The 21,863-nt window shown below is 46.4% G+C and overlaps 1 protein-coding gene across 1 annotated transcript in view; it reads left to right on the top strand.

The window, feature by feature from the left end:
- Nucleotides 1-21,641, top strand: part of PTH1R (parathyroid hormone 1 receptor) — a 126,605-nt gene extending 104,964 nt beyond the window's left edge. Inside the window, exons 6-13 of the mRNA XM_009640095.2 lie at nucleotides 972-1,158; nucleotides 4,121-4,274; nucleotides 10,582-10,642; nucleotides 12,462-12,528; nucleotides 16,111-16,205; nucleotides 18,385-18,526; nucleotides 19,780-19,821; nucleotides 21,261-21,641. Of these exons, the coding sequence (XP_009638390.1) occupies nucleotides 972-1,158; nucleotides 4,121-4,274; nucleotides 10,582-10,642; nucleotides 12,462-12,528; nucleotides 16,111-16,205; nucleotides 18,385-18,526; nucleotides 19,780-19,821; nucleotides 21,261-21,623 (1,111 nt within the window). The 3' untranslated portion in view covers nucleotides 21,624-21,641. The remainder of the gene's footprint in view (nucleotides 1-971; nucleotides 1,159-4,120; nucleotides 4,275-10,581; nucleotides 10,643-12,461; nucleotides 12,529-16,110; nucleotides 16,206-18,384; nucleotides 18,527-19,779; nucleotides 19,822-21,260) is intronic.
- Nucleotides 21,642-21,863: the final 222 nt, after the last annotated feature.

Here is a 21,863-nt window from a genome sequence, read left to right as displayed (position 1 = left end):
TGAGCAACCTGATCTAGTTAGCGGTGTCCCTGCTCCTGCGGGGGGGTTGGACTAGATGACCTCTAGGGGTCCCTTCCAACCCAAAACATTCTATGATTCTATGATTCTATGATTCTATGATTCTATGATTCTATGATTCTATGATTCTATGATTCTATGATTCTATGATTCTATGATTCTATGATTCTATGATTCTATGATTCTATGATTCTATGATTCTATGATTCTATGATTCTATGATTCTATGATTCTATGATTCTATGATTCTATGATATTCATTCTCTGAACGTATACTGCTCACTGGATGTACGTTCCCTGAATGCACACTGCACACTGCACAGCAGATATACGTTCCCTGAACGTACACTGCACACTGGATTCATGCTCGTGGCACACACCACGCACATTGGCCACGCACCAACTGCATTCAGCCCATATTTCAATGTGCACACCGTGTATGCTTTGTACTGGATGCACCTCCAGATGCCCGTGCGCGGCATGCGCAGTGTCCTGCACGTGCAAACTCATCACACGGGTACCACACACACGCTGCATGCGCACTGCACTCCAAATTTGCACACACAGAGCACGGACCGCGTATTGCCTCCTCGTGCACTGCACACACACGCGCCATCCTCCAGCCATAGACTCACTGCCCACAACCCATGCCCAGTACAGGCAAAATGCATCCCTAGCTCTTCCCAAGATTTCCCAGTCAGAAACGAAGGGGCTTCATGAGTATAGACGCAGCGTTGGTGTCCTAATGGAAAGTCAGCAGCAGTGTGTGGCAACCAAACCCTTGGAGTAGGTATTAGTTCACTTACCAACCCCATGGGTGAACCGCGAGCGCGGGGCCGCAGTGGTGCTAGCAGTGCTTCCCCAGGGTGGGGGTCTTCAGAAGCAGCGGTGACCCTGGGTCTGTCCAACAGATGGGCTAAACTACTCCAATCCTTCTCTGTCTCCTCCTCCAGGCGTTTGCACTGCACTAGAAACTACATCCACATGCACCTGTTTGTCTCCTTCATGCTGAGAGCCGTGAGCATCTTCGTGAAGGACGCAGTCTTGTACTCCGGGTCAGCTTTGGAGGAGATGGAAAGGATCTCGGAGGAAGACTTGAAATCCATTACTGAAGCACCTCCAGCGGATAAATCACAGTTTGTGAGTATCGCCAGAGCAGCCAGCGCCTCCGGGCTTCATGCCTCTGTCCTCTCTGTTCAACGCCTCTTTCAGGCGGATTTTCCACCCTACTGAGGGACACCACCTTTCTTCACCTTCTGCGGCCTCTCCCCATCCCTTCCCAATCCCTCTCAACCCACTGGCCCAGAGGGACTGCCCAGCCCCAGAGCTAAGGACGAGCTGTTCCCTGTGGCATTCAAAGGTAAAGCCAGGGTTGAGGTTTTGGTTCCTGTCTCCAGCTACTTTTTTAAACAGCTCTCCTGATGCCTCCTAAAGTGTATGGCTCTGGAAACTCCCCCGGCTATCCCCCATCGGTGCTTGCATTTCACAGCGTGTACTTTTCCCACCACAATGTGCTGATTTTCCACCCGGAGCTTCCCTCTGTATGACCCATGGAGGCATCACTTGTGCTGTAACATCTGCCCCATCCGACTGACAGCCCAGATGTTGCAAAGCTGTGGTTCAACATGACTTGGGAGGCTCCAAGTGCCAGAGCAGAGGTAGCTTGTGAGGAAGAAGGCCAGCAGTAGACATCTCACCTCACTGTAATTTTGCAACAAACCATAGCTGATTGCTCCTGTTGTGATTTATCACTCCCATCTCTGAAAAAAAAGACATTTTGGAAGGGACAGTGGAGGGATTATGAGCTATCATAAGAAAGGGTAGGGTTCATCTGCAAAAAACAGATGTCTGCAAGGGAGACACCTTCATTCTATCTAGTCACCTCGGATTCCATCTATGGTCAGTTGAGTCAGTATGGTCAAGGGTATGATACACCACAACCTAAAATACAACTTGAAGTGAGGTCAGGTGGACCTGTCTCCAGAAGTACATGTTTCTTGTCACCATACAGAAAGCTCAGATGGAGACATCTGCATTGTCTCCATGCTTGGGGGAGATGAAGCCCATCCTCAGGTTTCAAAGCTGTCCCCAACTCCCTGAAGCTCTCTGCTGTCCTTGTCATTGGTCTCATCACAGCTTTCCCATGGTGGATCCTAGGTATGATAGCTCATTATCCGTGAGTTGTTGGATGCTGCAGAGACAGACGAGGTAGATTTTAGTATCCAAGATCAAGGGTTACCTTCACTGCACACAAAAAATCTGAGCTAGCTCGAGCATCCTAGTGGAGGGGCTCTCGCAATGTGGCAACAAACTTTCTGCCTGTGTATTCACCCGGCTTCCCACAGCTTGTGCTACTACCAGGGACCTGGCCACCAACCCCTTGGCATAAAATCAACATATACGAAGTGTCCCCCCAAATGGAAATTTACCCCCAAATGGAAATTTGTTACCGTGTTTCCTTCCCCTTTCAGAGATCCATTTCATTGATTCGGCGAGTCTCCGGCTGGAGAGCTCAGCACACTTCAGAACACTCCCCTTTGGGAAAGAACACAGAAGGGGTTACTGCATTGTTTTCTGTTGCTCCTTGGGCTGGATCCATTCTGAGGAACAATTGGGATAATACATTGCATTCTTTGAATACTAGCAATTTAATGGCATTTCTTATTCTGCCCAATTAAAAGGCAAACAAGTGATGAAGGCGACAATTAACGTGTTTCTTTTGTTTCCAAGTGAAATGGGAGCTTTTTGGTTATTGCCTGATGCTCCCCGTGTGGGGGTAGATGGTGATTTTTTGGTAAATATAAAAATTATTATTGAACCTGGATGAGGATTTTTTTAATTGATCTTCCTTCTATTTTAAATCACTTTGTCTGTAAAAGAAAACGGGTGTCAATGTATGCATATATATGGATATAATATGTGCATATTCATTTTGATTGGCAAAGGATTAGCGTAAGAGCTGGGCCAGAATGAAAAATTCTCTTTTTATTTACAAGGTTCTTATTATTGACGTTTTCTGCAAGTCGCCTGTGTTCCTTTCAAAGTAAGGGGCAGTATGGAGGTGTGCTGCTGCTGTGGGAAGTCTTTGGTAGTCAGAAGTTTCCTGTGAAACTGGACTATCCAGAGTCCTAGCATCTCCACATTGACAAGAGATGGCATCATGTGTCCCTTTGTACCAGTTAAGCCCATGTGGCACCCTTACTTTGTGGCCATTCTCTACGAGGGTTGAGAAATGTTGGAACAAGGACAGCTTTGCCCCAGTCTGCCAGAAGGACAGGGGAGCATTGAGTCGCAATCAAGGTTTTCCTCTCCAGAAAGCAAAGGATTGCAGGCCAGCATGGAGTGAGAGTTCAGCTAATGCACCCATTTAAAAATCAGTGTGTCCTGGAAAGTCTCTACCAGGTCTCCCACCTTGCAGCTCAGGTCCATTCAGAAAACACCTTGACATTGTGGGTGAAATCTTCTTCCATCTTCAGTTTGCTCTTGGAGGACCAGCCACCAAAGCCTACAGGAGCCATCTAGGGTGTCTTCACGCTCATTGAGGAAAGACAGACAGCCCTGGAGGACCCTCTCTTGGACATCCATGACAGGATGGGATGACTGTCCCTCAGCACGGTGCCTGTATCTCTCCACAAGCCGAGGAGGGAGTCGTACTTCCAAGTGATATGACTTGCACCAGGTCACCCAGACCGAGGTGACTGGGCCACAGTCCTTTGTCCTCTAACCTGGACAAGAATCACAGGGAAAAGATGAAAGACAGCTGTCCTAGAAAGTGTGTGAACCCCTCATCAATGAGGTTGGGAGAGAGTAGGATCAGGTCAGCATCTCTCCACATGTGCCCTGCCCTCCTACACCCCCCAACTCACCTGCTATCAGAGACACGATGTCTGGCTGAGGGGAAGTTTTCTTCTCAGTTGTTCATTTCTTCTGTTCTTGCGCTGATTTTTCCCCCTTGTAAAAGCACCGCAACTGAATTTTCTGATTTATTTTTTTCCTTCCTCCATCTTGTTTTCCACCCTATCCTGGTAAATTATGGCTTTATGTAGAACAAGAATGCACACCATGTTCCTCACATAACCTTGTCTTTCTGTGGTCATTGCAGGTGGGCTGTAAAGTAGCGGTTACCTTCTTCCTCTACTTCCTGGCAACCAATTACTACTGGATTCTGGTGGAAGGGCTCTATCTCCACAGCCTCATCTTCATGGCATTTTTCTCAGAGAAGAAATATCTTTGGGGATTCACATTATTTGGCTGGGGTAAGTCATGGCTGCTCCTCACAGCTGACCTAGAAGCAGCCTGTTGAAGGTAGTCCTGGAAGCAAATAGTGCATATACATAAAAATGGGAGGCAGAGGCAGGGCAAGCATCAGAGACACAGTGACTCTTGCAAGGACAGGTTAGCTCTCTTGTGAAGTATTTATCATTTCTAAATTGTGGTATTTACACTGTGGCGCTTGCAGGATCTCAGGAAGGGTCAGCCCAGGTTCGGAGAGACAGCACATCTTGCCATCCTTCCAGGGCAGCGGATGTGTGCATGTGACCGCTGATTTTAGTGCACCCTCTGAGTTATCCCCATCTCTGCCAAGTGCCTCCTGCTGAGAAACAGGCGTTGGGCTGGAGGGGCAGAAAGTTGCGTGAGGCTGTGAGCATCTGCTCCCAACGATAAACCTAACTTCTGATCTCCTACCTCAGATCTCAGTTGCTTTAAAAAGCTTCTGAAGCTTCATGAGTGTTGGAGCACCAGTAGAAACCTGAAATTTGTGGGGAACCCTTTTTTTTTTAACTTTTCTATTAACTTGGGCATCTTACTCCTTCCCAGAGTAAGGAGAAAGGGGCGGGATACGGGTGCAGGGAGGGCGCTCATTAGTGGAAGGCGTCATGGGCGTACACATTTCAGACAAGAACGTGTTTTCTGTTCACTTCTGGCATTACGTTTGGCTTGCAAGGAGTTACGAGGTGCTGGTAGTCTGAGGACAATAAAACCACTGCCCAGAGTTGTCTGAAGCGTGTGGCCTGTAAGGGAGAACAGGAAACATATTAGATGATCCTCGAGGACATAACTAAGAATAATGGGGTGTAGGTCTACAAAGGAGCTTACAGCAGGACAAAGCTGTTCAGAAGTGTCTACGGTTACCAGTTTCCAGGTCTAAAATGCACCTGGCCACATCCTGACTGCATTTTAGGGCAAGATTAATGTCCGCACCACACCATCCCCATCCCAGCACATGGTTTCTTCTGGCAGAAAACGTCTGTCTTGAACCGTGGAGCTCTGAGCAAGCCAGAAAGTGCAGAAATGGCTTTATAGAGGATTGCAGGTTTTTGCTTTGTGAGAGCAAGCAAGGGATTCAGTAACCCAGGACTCTCTCCAGCCTGCCACCTTCCCAGGTGTGATTCGGGGGAGAAGGGGACCACGAGCTCCTTGCTGACCTCACGTTCAGCTGGTGCATAGGTCAGAAACTGCTGGTGCTGCCATGCGATAAAGATAGGAGGTGTAAATATGAGTCCCAAAGTGGGCATCCATCTCTCAGGCAAAGTCTTGTCCCAGCCAGCTGGTAGGTATGGGGGGAAATAAATAAATAAAGAGAGATACTTTGGGGGCAGGGTATTTCTTACCTCGGCCACTGTGAGACAGAGAGGACTTCAGATGTCACCTCTTTTTTAAAGCGAATGGACAAACCCCCAAACCAACCAACCAAACCTAAACCCCTGCCCTCTTCCAAACCTTCAAGCTATGCAAAAATTTGCTTCTCAGAAAATGGCACTAAACTGTACAGAGCAGACTTAAAGAAGCCATTCCCCAGAGCAAATTCTGGAAGAGAAGGAAGCAGCTGAAAAATAATGCCATATGTTGAACAAGAAAAACCAACTTGATGCTGCTCGTACTGCAGCCAAAGGAAAACAGTCTAACAGGCATGGGTTCCTCTCATTAATTCTTCCAACCACTGCCAGAGTATAATCATTTTATCAGAGCAACCACAAAGCTGAAGTCACACCTGTCACAACACCAATCATCGATGTGCTTCCAAAAGTTTGAGGCTGCTCAATTTAAATTCCTCTGGAATGAGAACATAGGATCCCTCCAGTTGCATTTGTTTTTGCATTGTTTTGATTAGCATGATAATGTACACACACACCCCCGCGCAGACGTATTGTTTTGATAGCTTTTGGGCACTGAAAGGGGCAACCCAATCCAAGACCCACTGGAGTCAGTGGAAAAACTCCAGTTCCCTGCAGTGGGCACTGGATCCTGCCCATACCACAGCGATGAATGACAGGGAATCAGCGATAAATAATTACGACATTCCACGTAGGTACAGAAAAGACAACTTTGCCCCAAAAGCTGGGCTTTTTTTTTTTTTTTTCTTGCTTGTGTAACAATAAACAGCGGTGCATTTATCCTGCCTGGAAATTTCCAAGGTGGGGGCGGGGAGCAAAAATCACCCTACAACATCTTATTTCCAGACTACTGAGGAAACCAGAACATATGGTTGCTCTTTGATGTCAGACCCAAAGATTTCTGTCGAGTCTTTTCATTCCACATCCTCACTGGCACAAGGGAGCTCAGCTCCATGGAAGTCCACAGCGCCCTTCTTGCAAGGGAGACACTGATGACAGAAAGGAACTTGTTCCTTGCCAGCACCCAACAAAAATAAATAAATAATGATATTATGGGCAACAATAAATTCCCCAGCAGACTTCAAGTTCCCTGCAGCTGTTTTATGAAGGAAGTCTAAAGAAGCATGACCAATAGCTAGAAAGCCCAAGCCGATTCCGCTGGCATTTTTCCTTCACACCATGTTATTTCCCTCCCACCCCCACTGGCTGGGCTGCGCTGGCTTTCAGCTACGGTGCAAATGAGGATTGCAGGGAGACCTGGAAAAGACAAATAGATCGATGTGTTACTGTTAAAGGTGCCCAGGTCCAAAACCTCATGTTGGTGAGCCCTGTGTGTTTATCTAAGCAGAAATCATCCTTGCCTGAAAGTATTCGTACCTAACAGGACAAGAGGCATAAGAGGTCATTATTAGCCCTATTTAATATTAGGAAACTGTGACACAGAGGGACTGAAAAAACACACTCATTGTTCCTCAGAGAGGTTTTCAAATAGCAGGGAACTGAGACCAGGTTTCTGCAGAACTACATAAGGTCTTTATTCATAAGCTTTCTTCTCTTAGCCGTCGCTTTGCAACCGCCTCTCTTACTCACAGCTTTGACACATGCATGAAAGCCCTTTTTCCAACTGCTAGGAGACACGTACACAAGAAAAGCGACAGAGGAGAGAAAGGGGGTTGGGGTGGCCACCAGATTTTGCCCAACTTGAGGTTTGCACTTTTTCCAGCTGATGGGGAGATACCTGACTTTATAGCACCTGCATTGTACACACTGTGTGTATTGACTGGAAATGCACAGCGCATACAATGTGGATTCTGTAGAAGTCACTCACGGCATCGCCACCCGGTGGGGTTCATCCTGCTTCACACCGGTCGTGCACGTGGGGTACATACGTGCAAGGGGGAGGACGTGCATGCATCCATCCACGCTTCCATCTGGGCTCACAGCCACCCAGGAGATTACAGGCTGTTTGGGAAACTTGCTTTCCTCTCCTTGGTGGGTTGGCCAAATACCGGAAAAAGATGGACCTGCTCGAGCAGGTTCAGAGGAGGACCATGAAGATGATCAGGGGCTGGAGCACCTCTGCTGTGAGGAAAGGCTGAGAGAGTTGGGGTTGTTCAGCCTGGAGAAGAGAAGGCTCTGGGGAGACCCTGTAGCAACCTTCCAGTACTTAAAGGGGGCCTACAGGAAAGACGGTGAGGGGCTCTATCAGGGACTGTAGTGATAGGATGAGGCATAACAATTTTAAACTGGAAGAGGGTAGATTTAGATTAGGTATTAGGAAGAAATACTTCACTGTGAGGGTGGTGAGGCACTGGAACAGGTTCCCCAGAGAAGTTGTGGATGTCCCCTCCCTGAAAGTCTTCAGGTTAGACGTGACTTTGAGCAGCCTGGTCTAGTGGAAGGTGTCCCTGCCTGCGGCAGGGGGGTTGGAACTAGGTGATCTTTAAGGTCCCTTGCAACCCAAACATTTCTATGATTCTATGACACATCTAATCACACGCAACTTTCCTGCTCTCAGAGCTGCATCCTCTTGTGTATCTTGCTGTTTGTGGATACCTTTAGATGTCTAACTTTGAGGACATCAGACCTGATTTTCTGGTTGGTGGCTCTCCCATCAATGGGCACCGTGAGTGCTCAGCAGAGGGGATTATCAGTCTTGGGACATCACAGACCAGGACTTTCAAGTGGAGCCACCAAAAAGTCACCCTCTGAAAGGAAAAGAGATGCTGGAGCCTTCTGACTCTCCAGGCTGAAAGACTAGCTTACCAAAGTGGGAGGAAAAGGTTGCACTCTAGAAATTACCTGATGGCCCAAACGCTCCATGCTCCATTGATATAGAGAGAATCTAAAAATGGGGCAGAGGAAAGGGAGGGGGAGGATTCATATGACTTTGAAAATTTAAGAACATTTACAATTGTTCACATTGCAAAAAAAAAAAAACCCAGAATGATGTAGCAGATGCAGAAGGACAAATGTAGCAATAAAACTGGTGCCAGGAATTTGCTTTGTGTGTTTTGCAGAAAATGTCAAAGATCCTTTTCCTAAGCTCGCCTGAACGGCGTGAGGCAGCAGTGCACAGGGCACAATAAATCCATACACAGGGAATTTTTAGGTATAATTATTTTCTCCTGTATATTTTATTGTTGCTAGAAACCTTGGACACAGCACAGGATTAGCATGAACGGGAACAGTGTCTCTTCTGAAATGCAGGACAGGCTAGAGGGGAACCAGTACGGGTCAAATCTAAACCTCTGAAACCATCTGTCTTTCAAACCTGGAGCTTCACAACAGCGGGTGAACATCCCCCGCCTCGCAGGCAGGCAGCAGGCATGTCAGCCCCTCAACAGGGCCAGTTTCTTGGCTGATGTAAACTGGAATATCACCGGTGATATCAGCAAAGTTATATGCCTTTAAGCCTTTGATAGCTCGGCCAGTAGGTCGGAGCATGCGATGTATTTTTCATAGATAGGCGATTAACGGTGAGGAGGAAATAGACGGTGCTTGTTACAATAAATCATCACCTTCCCCAAGCCCTCAGCTTCAACGCGCTCACAGGTTCCCGGTGCAATAGGTTAAGTATTTTCTTTCCAATGCCAACCATCGCAGGGGATTGTAAAGCAGGGTGCATTCCTTATAAATGTATCTTTGTAGGCAGCGCTGCGGCACCGGTCCTGAGTGAGGCTCTGTGTTTAATTATTTATGCTTTCTTATATTACCATGGCATTTAAAGGTTCCAACCACGATAACGGCCCCGTTGTCCATGTGTATATGAGACAGGCGTCCCTGCTCCACACCCCAGCTCAGGAAAGCGTCCGTGGTCAGGAAAGCCTTTAAGCACTCTAATGAGACTTAAGTGCATGCTGAAAGTTAAGCGTGTGCTTATGCATGCCGGGCCCCAATAAGCTTAGATTGTGAACAGCATATTTACAGTCATCGGTGATAAATGTCACCTTTATTTATTTTTTAATTTTTTTTTTTTTCACCTGAAAGGGGCTATTCTTCTTGAATTTGTGGAAGCTACTGTGGATTTGATCCTGCCTTTTAAGGGAAGCCAGTAGGGGACTCAGTTGTACAAATAAAGCAGAACTAGACCCTAAAAAAATAAATAGAAGATTGCATTTGGATATTGGTGATTCTTTCACTTTTCACAGGGAAAAAGGGATGCCCAGCATAACTGTGCTGAAATGAGGATGCTTCATTAGGGAGGGAACCTTTGGTTAGAGTATTTTGCAAGGTTACCCTACATTCTAGCATTTATCTGCTTCGTGCAACGAGTCATTCACACTTAAAGAGCTACTAATCCATAAAGCCCCGTGCTTGGAGATATGGTCCGAGCCTGACTCTAGATCCGTCTTTCCTTGACATCAGGGGAAGGGAACAAATGTCTTGGGAAAGGTGTGGTGCAGGAAACCCTTCTCTGCTTCAAACCAAATCAGTTGGCTGGAGCAGGTATCATCACCCAGGTTCAAGCACTACAGGCTATGTGTCTCTAAAGTAGTGCTAGAGGACAGGCACGGGAACTTGACAATTTATCCTGCCAAGCCATGACCCATCTCAGGCCCAGACCTAAGCACCTCCCAAGCACAAACCAGGAGGTAGCTTAAGCCTGGAACACTCCTGGCCAGCAACTTAGGAAAGCAAGCTTCTCAGTTTTGGAAACTAGGAGAATTTAGTAGGTTGGACATGTCCAGGCCATAACATTCATCTTCCAGAAAATGCTCCCTGCCACTGCTTGCTTTACCATTTGGACTAGAGAAGAGATGCAAGACCAACATCAGGCTTTCCTAGTCTAAAGTATGCTTGAATATTTAAAAAATGCTTCTTCCACCTTCCTCTAGCCCACTCCACCTGGGCTTATAGTAACAGAGCCCTCCAGTCATAGAATCATAGAATGTTTTGGGTTGGAAGTGCCCCCTACTCACCCCGTTTGACCTGTGTTTTTTTGCAGGACTCCCTGCTGTATTTGTTACAGCGTGGGCCAGCGTGAGAGCCACTCTAGCTGACACAGAGTAAGTCTCATCGGATTTGCTTTTCTCCCTTTTACGTGTGATGCTTTTGTGGGGCTTTTGGCAATGGGGACTTTGTGGGTGAATCAAAAGGAGAAAAGGAACCAGGAAAAGCCAGAAGTGATTTCTACTATGAAGTTAGCAGACTTTTTTTTTTTTTTTCTTATTTGCGGGGGGGAGGGTGGCAGGGAGGGATAAGGTGAGTGCAGCTTCCCTAGCTTTCCTTTCACTTTACAGGGTTTGATAAATGTGAACACCTGCAGCTGTTATCCCTGGGGCTGAAGGGGACTGCTCAGAGCTGGGCAGGGACAGGATCTTTAAGATCCTGAATGAATGGGAATAAAGTTGGGAGATAGCACGTTCAGCGTGGTCAAAGGAGGCTGATGAGGTGGTGAAGCTGTAGCCTCTCACTGCGAGAGGTGTGGATGCCAGCATGTCCTTAGGTTTAAAAAGCATTTGTACGAATTCATGGAAGATAAATTCCTCCAGCAGTATTAAATACTCAGTAATGTTCTGGCTCAGGAAGCCATCTTGAACTGCATGTTGTTGGAAGAATATTCTAGAAGAATATCACTACCTGCTTGCCTGTTCCACGTTAAGTATCAGCTTCTGGCTACTGTCAGAAACAAGACACTGGATCAGTTGCTTCTTTGGTCCTACACATGCACCCTCATAGCCTCACATTTTTATGCTGACGATGGATCCATAGCATCCAATCTTCAAACCCCCCAAGCAATCACATTTTCCCCCAATAATGCACAGGCTTGACCACACAACGGGTTTCATCTGCCCACAATCTGCCAGCAAAAGTGGGGGGGTCCCCAGACAAATTTTCAAATAGCTTTGCCTGGGAGGAGACTGCTTTCCAAACGGGATTTCAGCTCCAGGCTTGGAAAGACGGAGTAGCTACTGGAGCGTGACGCATCTGCATTGGCACAGACTCATCCTCGTTGAGCCTTTCAGTCAGCACTGGTGGTTTCTCTGCCCCTGCCTCTCGCTTTCCTTGAATAGCTGCCTGGGCAGCATTTGGCCTGTGAAATGAAAACTGCAGCTGCCATGTGGGGGCTGTCTGGCTCAGATAAAGAAAAGCCTGTGGCACTCCTCTCTCCGTGGTTGGAGAGAATTCAAACAGAGTAATTAACACTGAGTGACCTTATTCAATGGCTGCTGGAAATGCCTGGGAGGAAATAGTGTTCAGCCCCTTCTTGGCAGACGGGAGGACCGTAGCCCAACATCCACGCCACCAACAGTTTGCTCTTCCAGTCCTCACTTGGATAAGGGCTGAAGGTGAAAAGGAGATAAAGACTTTTGCTAGGTCTCACTGCAAGAGGAACTGAATATAGGACCACAGTATTGTCCCCACCACCATGTCTTCAGACAGGACCTGTCCCCATGCAAAGTTATGCAGGTCTATTCCAAGGGGTAATATTAGGCCGTTTCAGTCTCTCTTGTTCTAATGAAAGCTGGATTACTCTTAGCGTCGTTTTTTTTTTTCTGGTAAGGAGGTGAAGAAGAAGTGGAAAAGGATGGGTTCCTGCCCAGAAGGGACAAGTCTTGATGACTGTGGAAAGAGCTGTTCCACCATCCGGAGAGCATAACTTTAAATGCATTTAGTAGTGGTTTCAGTTTTGAATGGTATAACAGCAGGAGAAGGGCTATTTCAGAGCCACGCTGACCAAAGGCAGGCTTAGAGCTAGGTCCTCCCACCGCACCAGGCTCTGGAGGAACCCATTCTTCCAGGGTGGATTTACCCAGCAAGGCTCTTGCGTCTGTCGCTCTTTGTAACCAATGATTTCCTGATGGGATATCACTCTCTTCTCAGGTGTTGGGACTTGAGTGCTGGCAATTTAAAATGGATTATTCAGGTGCCCATCCTGGCAGCTATCGTGGTGAGTACTTGCTGATTGCAAGGGGTGGGAGGCAGCACCTTTGGTCAATGCCGGCTCAGTGGGAAGAGTTGAGCCAGGCTGCTCTACTCTAATCGCCTTGTTAACATGGCTCCTGCCTTAATAGGGTGGGGTCTCTGTACAGCCAGTTTAAGGACCTTATATTTGACCGGCTTGTAAGTTTGATAGCTGCATACATCAAAGGGGTTTATGAGCAACTTCAAGTTTTGCTTAGGAGAGAAAAATTACACAGGGGTAAGACCCTAAAATCATTAACGAAACAAACATTCAAGCCAATATTTCAAGCTCATGTGATACTGGAAACCCTCAGGGGTCATCACATGTCCTCACCAGGCACCTCCAGTGGGAAGAACCAGAATTTGGGTTCCGTAGCTGAACCAGACCTTTTCCCCCAGTGTGCTTCAGTGTCATCAGATTGTTTCAGATTCATCTTTCTGAACTGATAAAAGCTTGGGATACCTCAAAGGCAGGGATGAAAGTTAAACCGTCCCAGCTACGATCAGACATGTTGTTAATAACTGATGGAGGGTTACTTCAGACCCCACCCAGGAGCCAGAGGGGACAGAAAGGATTTAAGTGACATTATCCAGACACAAGACTGAGCTCTCACAAGCTGGAGAGGTCATTGTAAGATGTGATTATCCGCACAAGGGGAATTCAGTGGGTAGTTATGTGTTTGCTTGAGCAGGGTCTTAATTAGCTAGAGAACCTGCTTTCACAGTTTTCATGAATTATCCTCTTTCCTGCCTCTGTCTTTCTCCATGGTTCTCCATTACTCCATCTTCTGGCGGTTAGATGAGCGCATGCAGAAGAGCTCGTCCACTCGCACACATCCTAGTCCCTCTTTACATTCATCCACGAGTAGCTGAGTGCAGTCAGTAAGAATCTCTCTATAGTCTTCAGAGGCTTTTGCGTCAAGCTCTATATATTTCCTTCTGACTCACAAATCAGGAGGCCTTGGAAGATGATCAGTGTGGGTGAGAAGAAAATCAGACCATCTGCATATAAACAGCAGGAAAGTTTCTGAGCTGAATATGGTCAGATGTGCAATTAGGTGAGCTGCTTTGGACTTGGGGGGCTTTTTTCTTCATCAGAATTTCCTTTCGGTGGAAATTCTCCACCTGGCTCTAGCAATTAGCTCTGCACCTTGGAAGAAACGAATCACCAAGCCCACATCGCGGTCATTGGAAATGAAATAGTAGGATGGAGAAGAAAGTTCAGATAGTTCAACCAGATGAATGCCAGCAACCCCATTGCATTTAATTTAAAGCCCGATTAGCAGAGGAGAAAGAGCTCAATTGAGGCTAGTCCTTGTAAAAATAATGTTTCTCCATGAGGCTCTGCTGTGCTTGTACCCTGGCTATTTGCAAATGCAGCTATTTATCATGCAAAAATATTCTGTGGGTTGTTTCTGTTTAATTTCTGTGGGTTCATATTGTTCACTTGGCTGCCTTTTCAATTCCCACACTGGCTGGTCATATGTTGCTGGACTAAGTTATGCATTTTCTGGATGTACTTGCAGAGTATTTGGAGGCTGAGGGGCTTAAAATCCCTCCACTCTGCTGCTAGCTTTGATGTTATTCAGTTGTCTGGATTTCTTTTAAAACTTAGCATATGTTTCAGGAAGTCAGAGGAGTTTCCCTCCTGACTGTGATAAGGCTGGACATCTTCCATTTAGCCGACAAATGCAGAATGAGATCCCACTTTTGAGCTTTTGAAGCTAGAAAAACTCATATGAGAAACAAAGCCTGCCCTTTTTTTTTTTTTTTTCCTTTTAGATTGGTTTCCAATGAAAATGAATTATATGCCCCCAGGCTGTGTGCTTCTCTGCCTCTCGGTCTATCCATCCCTCCCTTGTAACTCTTGTGCCAGTCAGTAAATTCCAACCAAATGTAACTAAGGGAATGGGGTTGCATGGATGTTAAATTCCCACAAACCTCATGAAAACAGTCAAATAGATACAGGAGAGAAATTCTACTCGTGCCCCTTCAAGGGAAAGGGTGTAGTACAACATTGCCCCCTTTTTAACACAGAGGAGAGCTGTTCAAAATGAACTTGCACCTCGTTAAAGTAGAAGGAATCCAACCACAGAAGACAAAGCCGTAGCAAACCAGGCCGTGCTCGTTCAGTGGCTCAGGGAACTACTTGTTTTAACAGTGAGGCTAATTAACCATTGGAACGATTTACCAATGGTTGTGGTAGGATCTCCGTCATGGAAACACTGAAACCCAGATCTGCTATAGCTCAAACAAAAATGAATACAAGGAGGTCTTATGGACTGTGTTTTGCAAGAGAACAAACTAGAGGTCCACAATGGTCCCTTCTCGTGTCAAACTATGAGCCTGGGTGTGGCATGGTAATTAGGTTCCTTGAAATGCTGCTATACTGGCATCTGAGAAGTCACATGACTGCTGCAAGCCTCCATAGGGCTCAGCATTAGCCCAGCAACATGGATTTGCCCAGTGCAGCCGCTTACACAATGGTTCTGCTGGTGGCCTTGCCAGAGTCCCAAGGTTTGTCTGGGACAGCAGCAGGTGTAATCCCAGCCCCAGTGAAACCAATCTCTGAAGAGCTCCAAAAAGCTGAGAATCCCTTGAACATCTCCCCATTTTTCATCTCTGTTAAGTGGCAGTGTAGCCATGAGATGTTGCTGTTACTTTTTGCTGCATGGGTCATCATGAGCATGTTCCTGTAGGACTAGATTAGCTTGGTTGAGCAGCTGGCCACAAGATGGGTTTGCAGATGTGGCTCCCTGCATAGGAAGTAGATATTACTTCCTTACTGCCCTTAGCTGGTCCACACTAAACACTCCTCTAGAGGGAGAGTTAGCAGTAGACATACAACAGAAGTTTTACAGTTATATTGCCCTTCTGCATTCTTGATCTGTCATCTCCAGTTAGATCTACTCTGTGTCTTTGTCATGGTGTGGTTTGCTTCCTCTTCTTTCCTTTTGCACATGAAAATATGGAAAGGCAGCCTACTAATGCTTCTCTTAGCCTGAGGGGTTCTTAACCTTGGGTGGGCCGCAAGATACAAATATAACCTAATTTTGCTCTACTCCCTGGACCTCAAACTAAGTTTGAGAGGTTTATGAGGCCATGAAAATGGCCCATATCACTGTATGGAGTTTTTAAAAAAGATTATCTGAAAAATAGTGAGAGTTGTCTATAATCCATACCTCAAAATGCCTGGTAAGCACTGCCTTATATGCTGATATCATACCCGGTTATCAGGTGTCTGCTGGGCCGGGTAGCTCAGATGTAGGTGTTTCCATGTGAGATGCCCACACTTGGTCAGAGAAAGCCATTCCCTTCTCTCTCTCAACCATTCGGGTTAAACACAGCTGACCAGATCCCACCAAACACTGGGCCTCTCCTGGGGAGCTTATCCCTTCTACAGGACAGGCTCTCTCCAGGAGGGGCTTCATACACAGCGTGATCAGGTCACTGCCGCAGCCCCTTGACTCATCTTGGGGAAAGCAGTGACTAAACAACGCTGTCATCGTCTGGATCTTTTTTAACAGTTATCCTTTCTCTGTTGGTTTTTTTCCCCCACCTCTTCCAGGTAAATTTTATTCTTTTTATCAATATTATCAGAGTCCTAGCAACCAAGCTACGAGAGACGAATGCAGGGAGGTGTGACTCAAGACAACAGTACAGGTGAGTCACGTACCCTCTCCACTTTTATGGGAGATGTCAAAGTCCTTGTTTCACCCCCTTGACTACAGAGGGAGCCCAGGGTGACTAGTTCATGGTGTCTACACTCTAGACACCTAAAACAAGGTGAGAAGAATGCTGTCTTCCAAGCCTGGTAATGCAGAATGAACCAACAGCAGTTTAAACATCTCCTAAACCTTTCAAATCCAACCTGGGGGACCTGCCTCATAGGTTAAAGAGAGGAATTCAGTCTCTTCAGCCAGTTTGGAAGTGACTGTGCTGGCCTTGAACCAAGAGCGCAAAAATAAAAGCATTGCTTATGCTGTTGAAGCCCCTAAAACTTGTACCAATTTATTTATTTCCCTCCTGTGTTTTCTAAAACTTGGTCTATTTGTTAAATCTGGCCTTCAGTGGGTGTTTCAGTGCTTTTGCTGAAGTGAAAAAAAAAATATTCCTGACTCTTTGTTGGAAATCTGACATTTCCTTGTTTGTTTTGTTTTCCTTTGTTCTGCCAGCTCTTCTCTCTTGATAATTTAGTATATTTGTAGCATGGACAAAACTGGACAGAAAAAGCACATTGCTAAGACACCTCAGCTGCTTGAGAGCTCCCGAGGCTTCTCATAATCTCCTGAGCTGGACTGACCAGCATGACACATGCAGAGGGGGGAGAGCAGAACGATTTGGGCTGCAAACCATGAGCTCATTGCTACCATCTCACTCTCCAAACACAAGACGTTTCATCTGAAGCAGTAATGAGATTTGGCAGGAAAACACCTCTCCATTTTTCTTTGCTGCCCTGTCAGGGCTCTGATTTATCTATTTGTTTATTTCTCCCTGGCTGAAGCTTGCTATTAATTATGGTTTGGATAGGGCCTCCTCCTTTTAATGTGTTACATTCCCTCAGTGGTTTCCAATTGCTGGACAGAGGAGGTACCAGGTCTTTCTGGTAGTGATGTCTGCCCTTCTCAATAATTGCCTGAACTTGGTGATTTTCTGTAACTCTTGGCAGAAGGTTTAATCCTTCAATTAGTATCACTTCCAGGCAAGGCTGGTTCTCTCAGGAGCAAGCCCAGCCAAGTAATTGGGGTTGTGTTGTACCTCCCCCCAGTCCCCAATGTAGGTCCTATGCTGAGACAGAGCTGCTTCTTTTAAAAGTGGCTTTCCAAGCAATCTTGCAGTCCAAAGCAACTCCTAAGAGTGTTCACCTCCTGCTTATCCCATAGTGCACCATCCTCTTATCCTTGGAATCTAGGGTAATTCTGCTCTTAGATGCACCACCCTCTCCACCAGCCCTGCCCATTGCACAGGAGGCACTAAGCCAGGGTGGACCTTGGTGTCTTGCCTCAGTGAGCAGGCAGAATCACAGAATCACAGAATGGTTGATGTTCAAAAGGACCTCTGGAGGTCATCTAGTCCAACCCTGCCTGCTCAAGCAGTGTCAGCTACTGTACATTGCACGCGTCCAGTCAGTGTCATCTGAAACAGAACCATCCTTTAGGGACAAGGGGATTTAGTACCAGTCAGAGACTGAGGGCTAGAAGCAGCAGTGCACATTTCTTTCCAGTCACCTTCCACCCTCTTCCCATGATCCTGACCCAAAGCTGAGGACGGTCTGAGGCTGAAAAAGATGTCTTAGTGTTTTTGTCTCCAGTACCTACAGCAGCACCACATGGGGACGTGCATGTAGAGAGGGTTAGACTAGCACATCAAGACATACTGGGGGGTGGACCAGGTTGTGTCACATGCCGTAAGAGAAGCAACAGTTTGAAACTGCAGGTGGACACAGTGCCTGTGTAAATGTAAGATATCCAAGCCAAGGGGACATGTGAGCAAGTACAAAATTACACATGGCTTTGCACCAGGGGAGGTTTAGTTTGGACATCAGGAAAAATTTCTCCACTGAAAGGGTTGCCAAGCACAGGAAGGGGCTGCCCAGGGAAGGGGTTGAGTCCCCATCCCTGGGGGGATTTAAAAGCTGGGCAGACAAGGTGCTTAGGGACAGGGTTTAGTGGTGGGATGGCAGGGTTAGGGGAACAGTTGGGCTTGATGATCTTAAAGGTCTTTTCCACCCTAACTGATTCTGTGATTCTGTGATTCAAGGTATGAGGTGGACGAGCTTGGCCTGGAGGTTGACTCCATCCACTAATTTCCTCTGCGTCTTTGTCTTTCCTTATTGCTGCAGGAAGCTGCTGAAATCTACCCTCGTCCTTATGCCTCTGTTTGGCGTTCACTATATTGTTTTCATGGCTATGCCATACACAGATGTGTCAGGGATTCTTTGGCAAGTTCAAATGCACTATGAAATGCTGTTCAACTCTTTCCAGGTATTGTAACTTTTAAACTATGGGGGCAAACGATGACAATTTCAGTGGGGAGAGGAGGGAAATGAGAGTGCAAGGTTGTCTTTGGAAGCAGGGCTGTTTTTACAATACACCAGAGTTCGTTCACAAGGTGATTTGACAGTATTTTAGCATCAAGTATGTTTTATATTTGCAAAAAACAACATATAAAGGCTCAGTGTGTCCAACAAAAAAAATGTCCCTGTTGAAAGATAACTTGCCCCACAAAATAAATCCCTTTGGATCCAGGTTAGACGTAAGCTGGTAGAGATCCACAGAGACATGTTGTTTCACATTAACTTCCAATTTGCTTGTCCCAAGTTGTCTTTCAGTCCTGTGAATAGATTCCTCAGTCCTAGGTTTGGGCAAAAGGCAGGTTCAGTTACAGGACTAGTCCTGTATAAGACAGAGCAGTAAGAATATGCAGCTCTCCACAAGCAGAGCAGTGTTTGGTAGCCACTGCTCACCCTTCCCTGAGAAATTAACTTCTGGCTTGCATGTTACTACCTATCATTATGGTTGACCAGCATGGATGATGAAAGGTGGACAGTGGGTCTGGCCGGGTGACAGTTTAGAGAAACTGTAAGGGAGGTGGGCACCAAGCTTGCTTTCATGTGCTTCCACAATTCCTGTTGGGTACAGATGGGATAAAATAGTGGGTGACCTCAGCAAGCCCTGGGTAAACCATTGGCTGACAAAAAGATGTGGATGGTTTGCTCACATCTGAAGTCCTTTACTGATCCTACTCAGCCAGTTCTGCCCAACTCAAGGTCTGCTCCACTTGCAGCCAGAGCTGGAAAAGTCCCATCAGGGTTATCTTCCCCCCTCCCATCCTGCAGCAGAATCGGCAACATGTAAAACACTGGAAATGTTTATCCAATATGCACATAAACACCCCCAGTGAGGGAGACCCCACACCACCTCCCCAGGCACCCGTCAGCAGGTCAAAAACTTCTGCAAAAGATCTGGGGATGCAAATAGATCTGTTAGCTAAACCATGACCCCAAAGGTTTATATAGTCCACCTACTTTGTCAACAGTCTGCAGGGAAATGGTTGTGTTCACCTGTCTCTCATACGCTACCGAACCACACAAGGTTTCTTACGCGTATTTTATACAGCACGATATGGATGTCATTGATTTCAAAGGAGCACAGGGACACTGGGAAGCACCATCGGGAAAGAGATACTCACATGTTAGCCAGATTAACATTAATATGTCGTTTCTTCTTCCTTCTAGGGATTTTTTGTTGCCATCATATACTGTTTTTGCAATGGAGAGGTAAGTCACCAGCTTCTTAAATATTTCCCTCCTTTGTTAGGTTAGTTCCACACACAGATGGTGAAGTGGATGAACATCAGGATATCATAGAATCATAGAATTTTTGGGGTTGGAAGGGACTCCCAGAGGTCACCCAGCCCAACCCCCCCGCAGGAGCAGGGACACCTTGAACCACATCAGGTTGCTCACAGCCCCGGCCAACCTGGCCTGGAATGGTCCCAGGGATGGGGCCTCCACCCCCTCTCTGGGCAACCCATTCCAGTGTTTTACTACCTTCATTGTAAAGAATTTCTTCCTTAGATCCAGTCTAAACCTGCCCTGCTTCAGTTTAAAGCCATCCCCCCTTGTCCTGTCCCAGCTGGCCCTACTAAAAAGCTTGTCCCCCCCTTTCCTCTGGGCCCCCTTGAAGCCCTGACCAGCCGCACTCAGCTCTGCCCGCAGCCTTCTCTTCTCCAGGCTGAACACCCCCAACTCTCTAAGTCTGTCCTCATCGGCAAGGACACTTCTTCTTGAGATGCAACCCTGTTTTGCCCTCAGTGAAATATCTGTCAGACCACATAGGAAGTTCATACCCTCAGCTTTGGTCATGTAAGACATCCAGGTCAATATGTCGTCAATAAATGAGCTACTGGAAGTAGCTTATGGAGGACAAAAATATGTTTTTTTTTTCTTTTCCCAGCACAAGATCTGTTTAAGTGCTGCTTAATTTCAGATCTGTGGCAGGAAGAAAGTGGATTGATAGAGTAGCTGCCTAACCAGCAAGCTCTTTTGATTGTCCAGACTTTTTTGACCTTTTTTTTCTATTTCCAGAGGGATATGTTTAATGCCTGTTTCCATTAATTCCCTCTATGGCTGCAAACTAAGAAACTAGACAGTCAGTGGATGCACACCGGGAAAGAACAGAGCTACTTTCGTGGCCTGGCATAAGGCTGGTTTGGCCTAAGTTCATGGACTTTAAGGGGAAGTTCAACTGCAGATATCCTGCTTAAGTCCTACAGCATAAACCAAGATGAAATCCATACCGTAAGGGGAATTGATCTCATCCTAACTTTAGCCATCTAAAAGTGGGACACTCAGTCTAAAGTAGTCTGCTAACTCCTTTCTAGGGGAAATTTCTAGAGATTCAGGCACCTCCATGGTTCATCCCACTTAAACACTTCATTCTCGTGGTACCTTGAGATGACTCGCTCATGGGTGTGCTGCTCAGTCTCCCAGTCTCAGTTAACCTATATTTTCATTTAGACATTTTCAGGCATTCAAGCTTCCCAATGTCAAGTATTTCATTTGGAAAGGGCAGATTTAATGTGAATTTACTGTTCCTTCCAACTTCACACTCCAGAGAGTTCCTTGCCCATTCTGTCTGTGGATGCTACCTCTTTCTGATGACTCTCCGCCCCTCGATCCCCCCACTCATGCTTTTTTTCCCCCTTGTCTCTCAGGTCCAAGCAGAAATAAAGAAGTCATGGAGCAGGTGGACATTAGCACTTGACTTTAAAAGGAAAGCACGAAGTGGGAGCACAACCTACAGTTATGGACCAATGGTTTCCCACACCAGCATCACAAATGTAGCCACAAGAGGGGCACTTGCCCTCCATCTCAATACGAGACTTATACCAGGGACCCTCAATGGACACCGGAATTTGCCAGGTTATGTAAAAAATGGCTCAATTTCTGAAAACTCCATGCCTTCTTCTGGACCAGAGCAGTACAACAAAGATGAGGAGTACCTGAATGGCTCTGGGCTTTACGATGGAGACAAACCCACAGTACTTGTTGAAGAAGAGCGAGAGACAGTGATGTAAAGAGAGGAGGAGAAAAAAAGAAGCAAAAGGATGAAAAAGGTTCCCGGAGAGCATTTAGTGGGCAAAAGAATATCAGGCCACGCATTGGATGCCAAGGGTTTCCATACAGTTTCTCTGTTCTGTGGAACGAGAGGTTAAGTTATATGGGAAAAAAAAGTGAGCCACCAATGTGGCCAGCTGTCGATCACATACATATACTCAGTGATCTAAGTCTCCCTGGTGTTAATGGAGGCAGGGCTA

The sequence above is a fragment of the Egretta garzetta genome, unplaced genomic scaffold (assembly GCF_000687185.1).
Source record: "Egretta garzetta isolate BGI_Z169 unplaced genomic scaffold, ASM68718v1 scaffold275, whole genome shotgun sequence".
Lineage (NCBI taxonomy): Eukaryota > Metazoa > Chordata > Aves > Pelecaniformes > Ardeidae > Egretta > Egretta garzetta.
The sequence above is the reverse complement of the archived record's forward strand: the minus strand, read 5'-3'. Positions and strand labels throughout refer to the sequence as shown.